At 34.7% G+C, this 11,092-nt stretch overlaps 1 protein-coding gene across 1 annotated transcript; it reads right to left on the reverse strand.

The window, feature by feature from the left end:
* Window positions 1-7,077: 7,077 nt before the first annotated feature.
* LOC149205104 (cytochrome P450 87A3-like) lies at window positions 7,078-10,384 on the reverse strand. The gene is made up of 7 exons (XM_089397305.1): window positions 10,164-10,384; window positions 9,703-10,027; window positions 9,351-9,503; window positions 8,816-9,074; window positions 7,510-7,616; window positions 7,286-7,407; window positions 7,078-7,174 (listed from the first exon to the last, which is right to left on the reverse strand). Exons 1-7 carry the CDS (start codon window positions 10,382-10,384, stop codon window positions 7,078-7,080), a joined length of 1,284 nt encoding a protein of 427 aa, XP_089253431.1.
* Between the last annotated feature and the right edge of the window lie 708 nt (window positions 10,385-11,092).

The raw sequence follows: 11,092 nt of genomic DNA on the forward strand, positions 1-11,092 counted from the left end.
TAAACTTATCACCAATGTTGCCTTGCCATGGATGAAACAAAATATATCACAATTCTAGGTTGTATTGTCTTTTTCCAAAGCCCACATAGAAAAACCTCATCGATAGCTCATCTACCCTATTAAAAAAGATGCCCTTGGTCCTCCTAGCTTGCTCACTAGTACTCCATCAGAACTGTTTTGTGTCCATTGGGAGTCAATCACCAAGGCTACCAAGACATGGACTCATCGTGCAACTTTCCAAGTGTGTTTTCCAGGCCCTCCATTGTGCCACTACCAGTGGCACTTCAAGTTGGTGTCTTTATATTCCCCCCCACTTAAAGTTGTTGAAATCCTTATTAAGACGACTCCACTAGTTCACCCAATGAAAAGGGAGTTGGAGGTGAAGAGAGACATCCACAATTTCCACATGTTGCTTTGATACCATATGTTACAAGGCTATAATTTTCATTTTTCTTAACCGCCACAGACCACACAAGAAGTGTAGTTGTTGCGCAACACCATCATGACCTCATGAGTTGGGCATGGCCAATAACTTCACGTGTCACCAAGAATACATCTACCGATCATGTCCTAGTAGAACCCAAGCCAAGCATATTCAATTGTGTGGATATTGGAATGCTTATTTCACCATGGATGATGTTGCATCATCACCACTTAACCATTGTGTAACCTATTTCCACCTTCCTCTGAGCCAATAATAATCAACCAATCAAAATCCCAATGTTCAACCATACTATCATCCATCTAGGCTTGCACATAATACTCACCAATATCTTGTTCTTACTCTAAAGGCACCCATATATCTTTGATGAACTTATCACTAATGTCACCTTGCCATGGATGATACACAATCTACCACATCACCAGGTTTTGTTGTTATTCATTAAAGATCATAAAATAATGCCTTGTTAATAGTGTGTCCATCCTACTAGACAAGATGCACTTGGTACACCTAGCTTGATTGCTAATACTCGTGCACTAATACTCACATGCTAGTACTATGTCTTAACCATGTCATGCTCTAGAGAGTTGGTCACCAAGGCTAGTAAGATATGGAATTGTCATGCATATTTCCAAGTATGCCCCACATGCCCTCCACCATGCCACCATTAGTATGTTGATGTCCCTACACATGGTATATAGAAATTAATATGCATATTAGTTTGGGTGTTAAACAAAATTATTTTACAATATTGTAAATTTTTTGACATTAATAAATTAATATTTTTTTATATTCTTTCCATATTAAAATTGATTATTTATTGAATCATTATTCAATTCATTTTAGGTCTTATAGTGGAGGGATTGATGCTATACTCGATGTTTTCTATCATTGACTACTTGGGGGTTGTATCACCCCAATTTTGATCCTCAAATTAATAATGTATATTATACATGTTGAAGGTTGGACAACCTAATGGTGTCATAATTTTTTAATAGTAATGATAACAACACATCACCAACTGTGGATGCATAAGGAAAAGAGTTATAGGGGGCTATATTTCCACAAGAGAATGGGATAACTAGAAAGGCTAGTTGTTAATTGGGGTTATCTTAGATGGATGGGTAGAATGGTTGTTATCATCCCTGCCCAGGCTCAAATCCTTGCTAATGACACTTTGTGCCTATGAATATTATCGTATTGGCTTTGAGCCTTGTGAAATATTAAGCGACTATACCTGTTGGTTGACCTGGTACTAGTGACCTCACTCTCTAGCCCTTAGGAGGAGAGGGAGGTTACTTTCTTTCCTAAAAAAAGCTAGAAAGGCTAGACCAAAATTAATATTTCATTAATACATATTTGGATTAGTTGAGAAAAGGAGTTATGTGAGCTTCATGGGAGAAGCCAAATGATACATTGTGAGTGTTCATGTATTAACCATGTTTTTGGATGATTGGAAAGTGATTCTTCATCTTCTCTTTATTCTCAGTCATTCTTGTTTTTGCTTATCGGGTAGAGAAAATATATCTATAGAAGAAAGCCATTGCTAGTTGGTTGAGTGTAAGAATGGATTATTGTACCAACTTGTGAAGATGCTTGAATGCATGGTTGCATTAACATGTCTTGGAAACTATCCACAATTAAGAGTCTATAGAGATATGGGCATTAAGATTTTCTAAGGGACTACATTGCAAAGAAGGGGATTCATTTCCTTAGGTTGTGTAGGCTAAAGGGGAAGGAAAGCCAATACATTGAGATGGTTTAGTGACTAAGTAGTTCATGAAAACATGACATTATTGTGTGATTAAGTATATTGTGACAACATAAGAATTTGACTCTCAATGTGAAAGTACATGCGATCTAGGAACTTGTCCTTATGGATTCATAGCCTTAGCTCAAGTGGTGACCTGATACTAAGGGATTTGGAGTAACAATGTCTATGATAAGGTAGAATGTTCAACATTTTCAAGCATCAATATGCTTACTAGATAAATATTAATGTTCTCTAATTCATGTTGTGTTTACTATGTTATTTTTTAATGTTTATTATTGTGTATGTATACTAATGATTTCTATAATGTGGTAGATGTGTTTATTATTTAATGTATGTATGTTTCTAATGATTTACATGATTTTTTTTGTTTGTTTGTTTGTTGCGTGATTCTTGAATAATTTAAATCGTAAAAGAGCTTGTAAATATGTCTAGGGTGTAGTTTCTTAAGGTACCTTATGTTTAGATATGTTATAATTGGTAACAGAGCATAGTTTTGATGTGACAGACCTTGGCTTGGAGCCGTGTATGTCCTAAAAAAAGAGGAATTTGTTGTAATGTGGCTTACCATGGCATTGGGTATGTTATATTGTGGTATCAGAGAAATGTTTCAAGTTCACGTGACTTGTATGGGTAGAGATCACTATGAGTGTACAAATTTTTTGTTGCAAAAAATATTTCTATGTAGAAATTGGGTGGAATTTAATTTGAAGAAAAAATCCAAAATTTTAGATGGAATATTGTTTATGATGGCCAATGAGTGTTGAATGGGGAAGAATCAAATTGGAATTGTCCTATCGAAGTTTAGGATTGAGCTCTCATGACAAACCTATTGAATTTCTTTTTGAAGAGTTACATATACCCATCAACTACCAAGATTAGTTTGTATTTTGAAAATGAATGTTTTAGATTAATCACGGTGTAGTTAAAATAATTTTAAATTTTTATGGATCTCACTCAATAATTTTCTCCAAGACCATTGATGGATGAAGTTTTTCACAAACTTCCAGAAACATGAATTTTTTTGTAAATTGTTGAAAAGAATCTTGGAGTTTTCCCAAACAACTAAAGAAGTCAAGTGTTTTTAATATATAGATGATGATAGTGCATTTTAGGAATCACTAAATAGGAGTTAGTCCATTTTGGAAAATAGTAAAAATCCTTTTAAATAAGTTTTCAAAAGGCACCAATAGAGTTTCAATGAAATTAATGAAAGATCTTTTCAACAAGTTTTCAAAAAACACTAGAGTTTCATTAAAACCAAAAAAGACTTTTTAGAGAAGTTTTTCAAAAAACACTATTGGAGTTTCATAGGTTCAACCGAAAGGGGTTCTCAATGAATTTTCAAAATATACTTATTGAGTATTGAGGAATTGTCTTAAAAGGTTTTTAAAATGGTTTTTCTAAGTTCATTAGAGGGACAATACCTTTTGCAAGTTTCCAAAGTGCATTTTGTGAGTCAACAATGAAAATGAAGTTTTGAGTTTGCTGATTTTTTTTTTGTTTTTGAATCTGACAATGAGACCATTTTGGGGATCACTAAAGTGCACTTTGTATTTTAGGGATCACTGAAGTGCACTTTATAAGTTGTTGATGGAAGAATAATATTAAATATCCTTGTCAACGAAGAATTTTGGTGACCATCTTTAGAATAATTTTTTAGCTCACAAAGGGTGATGATGATGTTATTGAATCAAAGGTTGACAAGTGGACACCAATGCCATATTAGCAGTAGCATGTCAGGACATGTTATCCAATTGTCACACTAGCAAGAAGATGGTGTTAAAAGAATTTTGGAGCCAAAATATTGTTTTTTCCATAATAGGAGTAGATTAACTCCAATTTTGTGAAATTTTGGGATTAAGTTTGTAGTGTGTACAAAAGTGCCAATGAGATCCAATGGGAAACTCTACTTAAATTTCAAAAAAATGAGAAATTGGTGATTTTTAAAGAAATGATTATATTATTTGACAAAAATGTTTTCTTGATGAAAATTTTGGGATGAATCCAAAAAACACGTATGAAGATACCTAGTTGGGATTTTGGTCAAATTCCAAGGGGGTTGGAATTTGGAATGAAGACACAAAAATACTCTGAAATCCACTATTTCGGGACACTTTTTGGAGAATTTTGACATTTTTGGAGGAAAAGTGATCCCAAATCACAAAACCATGTAAAATTATTTAATCGAAATTTTACCCACTCATCAGGTGATGAAACTTTTCCTTTGTGAAGTTTTTATAGAAATTATCCATTTGAAAGAGTCAATTTTGCTAAAAAATAAAATATAACTGCGGCTGTCATAGGGAAGGTGTAGTAAAGGTTGAAGAACCTCCGCCTCCCAAAATGGAAAAAGAGAAAAGTTGACATTTATGGATTGATACAGGTTTAAGTTCATCTTGATAATAACTCCTTGATGGCTAGGAACCATTATATTCCTTCTTTAACTAAGATTAACCCATGGGTCTACAATTTGCTACTTGGGGCCTACTATGGCCCATTTCCTACCATCTATACACTTGGCTCCTCTTAATTGTGCATGGTGTCTAGCTGCCATGAATTTAAACTACGTGGGCCCTCCTTGTAAAAAAATATATCCTTAGCACACTACCCTTTCAACCTCAACAATTGCAACTAGGGGATTTCCCCTAGTCACTATCCATTTGAATATCTTCCTTTCCAATTCTCACCGCCATGAGTGGTTAGTACACTTGTAAAGGCCATGTTGAATTTTCCCAACATAACTTTGGGGATTCTAGTTGGGTACCTTGATCCTCCATCTTTGACCCCACCAAACCAACTCAAACATTATACAAATTTCATACCTTTTCAACCTATTCCAATGATCCCTTCCATTTCTTCAATTCCAATTCCATCCAAACTAGAGTCTGCTCCTATTATGCAAGAAACTAGAAGTAGGGGAAAATCCAAAAAGAAAGGGGCCATTGAGAAGACAACCTATGTTGTGACCACACAAATATGTCACCAAAGTCTCTGCCTCCTTCTGCTTTGTGTGATCTTTTTGGCCACACCACCAAAAAAAAAATATTCTTTGTTTAAGCTCAAGGATTTCATCAACTAGGATGAAATTCAATTAGAACCAACCATTCTAGAAGTGCAAGTTACTCTACTTTAGTCATCCAAGAAAAACAAATTTCTATGCACAAGTCACCCACACACTTTGTGTGATACATACAAACATTATTCTCATCATTTCCCTTAACTTCCACACTTTTGTGATATACTCATTGTTTTTTGTGAATAGTGAGCTACTCGTAGTGAAGTTTTTACTCCTTTAGCTGCAACCCCTGGTGCCTCTCCTTTGCCAGGGCATGGAATTGATCCATCAATCATTGAGCTTGGGCCCCCTAATGTGGAAATGGATGAGAATACCATGAAAATCATTTACTTGTCATCATCCATGAGATCAACATTTTCAGGTCTCCTTACAACATCTAATAGCGAACATCCCCACATGCCTTCGATGTCCCGTTGTTTCAGTTTCAACATTGGTGGAACCTTCATCTACTAGTCATCAATCTAGCCATGTAGACATTATGTATGTGAAACACATTTCTCATTCCCATGGTGATGATTTAGGATTCACTTCATCATTCATTCTATCTCGTAGCGTAGAATTTGATATTAAGGAAGACTTTGCCTTAGTGTGATCTTAAGGGAACTAATAAACTTGATGAGATGAAGGGAAATGGCCATAAGCTTGATGAGAAGAAGGAGAATGACCTTCATGGTGTCCAACTTATAATTATAAGTGAGAACTTCCCTCATGGATTCATGGTCTAGCTTGGGGGTGCCCAGTTAAGAAAGATTCTAGTGCAATTGAGCATATTGTGTAAACTTCATTAGTTTTAGACATCATAGAATCTTGATTAGGTAATACCCTTATGGACTTCATTTATGTAATGTAAGCCATGCTAATGAGAAAGAACTCTAAATTATGAAATGAGTTACTTATGTTTCTGTTCACTTAGTGGATATTATGATACATGTGATGTCTAATTAGTGTTGTGATTAGTAGATCTAGCTGAAATGGTTGTATAGTATTCCTATTCCTATGGATCCATATTTAATTTACTTCTATGTTGTGCCGTAGATCTAGCTGAAATGGTTGTATAGTATTCCTATTCCTACGGATCCATATTTAATTTACTTCTATGTTGTGCCTTTCATGTAGCATGGGACTAAAGGACTTTTAGTCTTAGTTATGGCTTGCGCTCATGGTTTTCTATTAGACAAATTAGAGAAGCTATAAGTCTATTGAAGTGATCAAATGAGGCAAGGATCAAAGCCCTGACTGCAAAAAGAGAGACTCATATGAAAAGAGTCTTCTCAGAACATTTGAGAATAAGTGTTGAAAAATTCATTGAAGGACCATTAAGCAGGTGGAAAGTTTATTGAAGAGCTTAAATATCCTTGAAATAGAGGTGTTTGGTCTTTACTAATCCAAAAAAAAGAACTTAGTAGCCTCGATGCATATATGTTTGGACAGAAACATATATACAGTGATATGATAACCTTCCTAAAAGAGAGGCTTGATGAATCGTTGAGGAAAGGAGAATGTCAAAAGACATATGGTGAGGTGGAGATCCCAAACTCTCAAAACATATTTAAACAACTCATATTTAAACCACTCTAAAGTTATATAACTTCTTTCATTCACGTTAACATACACAAAATACCTCCCGTTATATACACCAAACCAACACTATATAGAAAAAGAATACCTCCTCCATTATCATGCTCAAGTTGATTGGATAACGACTTACTAAATACACAACACAAATAGTAATTTCACCTACATCTCCCTACTCTATCATGAAGACCAATCGGAATGAGCAGAAGACTACATGCGCTTCGTCAAGTAGATGGGGTACCCATTTTCAAATAGAACAACCGGACAACGGGTTATTGCTTCTTTGCATCCACATGCTTTCTCCCATCTGCCATATTTTTTTACAATAAACATTAACAGAGATCATACATTTGAATACGTTCTTTTTATCAATTGCAGAATGATTCATCAATTCGATCAATTAGACCACGGTCTGTACCTGAATTTTGTCACGAGATGATGTAGAAACACTCCCATTTCTAGTTTGGCTAATTCTGATCCCACACAATATCTAAGCCCCCCTCCAAAAGCTTGGAAACCATTTCTGTTGAGCGCCTTTTTCTGATATATGTGTCATAAACCAATATACTGATGAGTTCCATATGAACTAGCATAATGATTTTCTCGGTACACAAATGATATTATGAATTTAATATGACGCACCTCCCATCGCCATGGATTAAAAGATAGCGGCTCAAAGTGAATAGATGGATCAAGATTCACCGCTGAAGTACATGCAACGACCTTCCAGCCCTTGGGAATGCGATATCCTGGAAATTATTCATTCCAAAAGTAATGAAAAAGTTAATATAATTAACTAATTATATAATATATTATGTCATTTGTTATTAACAGCTTAACAGTTTTTCAGATTGTTAGACTTTAAAATAATTCTAAAATGGGTATTTTATTTTTATTCATATCATATCAATCTGATTCAAAATTTAATTTATAATATTCTTTCGACATTGTAAAATTCAAAGTCAATGATTCAAAATTTAATTTATAATATTCTTTCGACACTGTAAAATTCAAAGTCAATATTTCTTGAAAGAGAAAAATTCTCAGAAGGGCCCAGGGTTGTGTGTCCCTGAGCATCTCATTGTATTCCCTATATTCCATATTCTAATAGTTGATGAATCTACAAGTTGCATTATATCCAAGTTGTAATATTATATAGCTATTTGGCAGAAAACAATGAGATTGTTGATAATGAAATTCTGACCTTTGATTTTTGTTTCCTGTATGCATTCTCGATACAAAAAGGGGCCTATGTTTGATAAGCGCAAAGTCTCCTTTATTACCTGTTTATTGTCCATATTGCTGTATTGGATTATGATAATGGTATAATGGAGAAGTTTTTGAGTGTGATTTTTAAAATTTTTGGTTGATTTTTATTAGAATTTGGTGAAAAAAATTGTGGATAAATTTTAATTTAGATTATTTAAACTAGTTTTTGACTGCATATATGTTGCACATATAATAGAGTAAAAAACTAATTTAAACAACATAAATCAAAATTTTACCATAATTTTTAACCAAATTCCAACTATAAATCTACCAAAAATTAAAAAAAAACTCACTTAAAAACTACCAGTTTCATCCTTAAAACTGCTATTTCCCTTTAAAAAAATAGACAATATAATTAAAACTGCAATTGTCCCACCATATATATATATATATATATATATATATATATATAGAGGGAACATATACTTACATTTTTTGTGAATGTCATTGATTTATAGTCTTGCCACGTTAAATATAGGTCTCCTCTTCTCTTTTTCTCCCGGAGGATGGCCTCATGTTCTTCCTGTTATGTCGTTGAACATTAGTATCTCAAGGATCGTCCTCTTTATTTATATATATAAAAGTTGACTCAGTGATATGAATCGCATGATTAATTCATTTGGGATGCTTTTATCTAAATTGATAGGAGGAGGGACGGCAGAGCCAAGAAGGAAGTCACCCATCACCATCAAATCGTGCAAAGCCATGGGTGTTTCAGTGAGGTATTTGACAGCCATGGTCATTGCTATTGAAGTGGTGTCATATCCAGCAAAGAGAAAACTGAACAGGAAATCCAAAACGACTTCATCGTTAAACTGCTCCTTGTCTTCATCGGCCTTCTCTAATACTTGGTCCAGGAAATCTTCCTTAACAATTCTTTTCTCCTTTTTACGTTCCGAGATGACATTCCTCAGAGCATTTAATACTTGCTCTCGTCCCTGTCCACGCCCATGAAAGTTTTTCATGTTTATATGTGAATTAAATAGTGATATAAGCTGAAAGAAACTATGACCTTAGTGTTCTTGAATCCCTGCACTCACACATTATAGCCAGGAATTGAACCACTAATTTAGCTATATTAACTACCAACTTTCACCCACTAGACAAATCCCAAGTTACATTTAATAGTTAGAAGCCATATGATGGAGCATGGAGATAAACAATGCACGAATGTCTCTTACAAGATAATTAATGTGCATTTTATTACTTCAAACCTTCAAACAGTTGCTATAAGGTGTGCCTGGAATTCTGATTGGTAAGGAGAATAGTCCTGCCATAAACTGTGAGTAACTCTTCAGGAGGCTCTGCGATTCAGCAGTTTCAGAATCCAAACTAATGAGTTGTTTCATCAGCATGTTGAATGTTATCTGTGGAAAGCATAAACAAATTTCATAATTGTCAGCTTAGCTATCCAATATATTTTCATACCACATTATAATTATAATTTATTTTTAAGATGTGTATTTTCTGGAGAAAGAATTAGTGTACGTCATCCTTATATGACAAAGGACAGGCCCCACACAACTATTTGATTTCTAAACTTTACAAATAAACATAATAATTCACCTTAGCTGTTTCTTCCTTCACTCGGATAATATTACCCTCCTCCCATGTGTCCAGGCTTTCTACCACTTGCTTCTCCATGGCTTGTAGCAAAGTGGCCTTGAGATTTGGAGTGCCCACGAGACTCAAACCTAATTTTCTCAGTTTTAGGTGCATGGGACCATGGATTTCGACGATATTATTCTCTCCTAAAATGCTCACAAATGCCTCTGGATAAGCGCTCTTGAACAGCCGGCCTTCGTTTTGGAAAACAAATTGGTTTGCTTCTACGCTAGCCATTATGATGGTAGGCTGCCCAAATATGTGGGTTTTGAATACGTCCCCATACCTGTTCATTAATTCAATACCCAAAAAAATCTATTGATTATATTTCATATGCACAGCAGCATGAATAAATAAATTGAAAAAGAAACAAAGCAATGTGGGTCCAACAATGCAGGACTAGGGAGAACTAAATTTGATACCTTGAAATTCTTTTGTGAAGGAAGGGACCACCATCGGAGGTCTTGAATGGAGAAAGATATTCCAGAGTTTCTCCAATGAATGGCAACCCCATGCTGCCAGGGGGCAGCTCTGATTTCTCTCCCAATTTTCCTTCACAAGTTTTGCCATTTTTTGACATTAACCAAACTGCAGAGGCTGCAACTGCCAACCCGGCTGCTATCACTACTCCCCACCAAATCATTATTGCAGTCACACTGATATCAATTAAGTGGAGTTCTGCTCGTTGGATTCCTTCACTACTTAAGGCCCTGCAGAGATGGGTATTTATGGAGAGAAAACTTGAATTTATGACGATTAATTTAAATTTTTAGTGGGCCTGACTTTTGTTTGATATCAGCTATGCAGTGCACCAGTTAATCCTTGTGCTGATGTCAAACGGTGTGTACCAGCCCGGTTGCTTAAGAAAATAGAGCCAGACACCATTTTCAACAGTCCTAACGCATTGATACCAAGTTGACAACTTGGAGGTTGAGTTTTCTCATTCATATATGATACAATATAGGAGCTCCCTAATCTTTTTCTGAAACTTCCTTTTTTTTCTTCTTAAAAATCCGGTCTTTGAGGAGGTCACAGTTGAAAACTTCAACAAAATCTTTTAAAACATCAGAATACTGAATAAAACTTGACTTGAGTCTTAATAAAAGTATGATTATGTCACAAATCTTATCACTTAATAAAAGTATGATTATGTCACCAATCTTATTATTATAAACTTTAGATATTACAAAATTAAGTTGTACGGTCAAACCAGGGAAAATCGATAAATGAATACCTTAACTAGGAATCCACGGGAATCGATAAAATAATCCCAATGATTAATCACTTCAATTAACGAACATTGTTTAAACTATTTAGTTTAAAATATATAATTGTTAATTTAATATTAATT

This window comes from Pinus tabuliformis, chromosome 1_2, assembly GCF_031772625.1.
Source record: "Pinus tabuliformis cultivar Carrire ecotype Pingquan chromosome 1_2, CPIR1, whole genome shotgun sequence".
Lineage (NCBI taxonomy): Eukaryota > Viridiplantae > Streptophyta > Pinopsida > Pinales > Pinaceae > Pinus > Pinus tabuliformis.

Coding starts and splice junctions, on each gene's coding strand:
- LOC149205104 (XM_089397305.1), bottom strand. CDS start 10,384: ATGATTTGGTGGGGAGTAGTGATAGCAGCCGGGTTGGCAGTTGCAGCC. Junction 9,075..9,350: donor CTTATAGCAACTGTTTGAAG/GTTTGAAGTAAT, acceptor GGGCGTGGACAG/GGACGAGAGCAAGTATTAAA. Junction 7,175..7,285: donor CATCTCGTGACAAAATTCAG/GTACAGACCGTG, acceptor AAAATATGGCAG/ATGGGAGAAAGCATGTGGAT.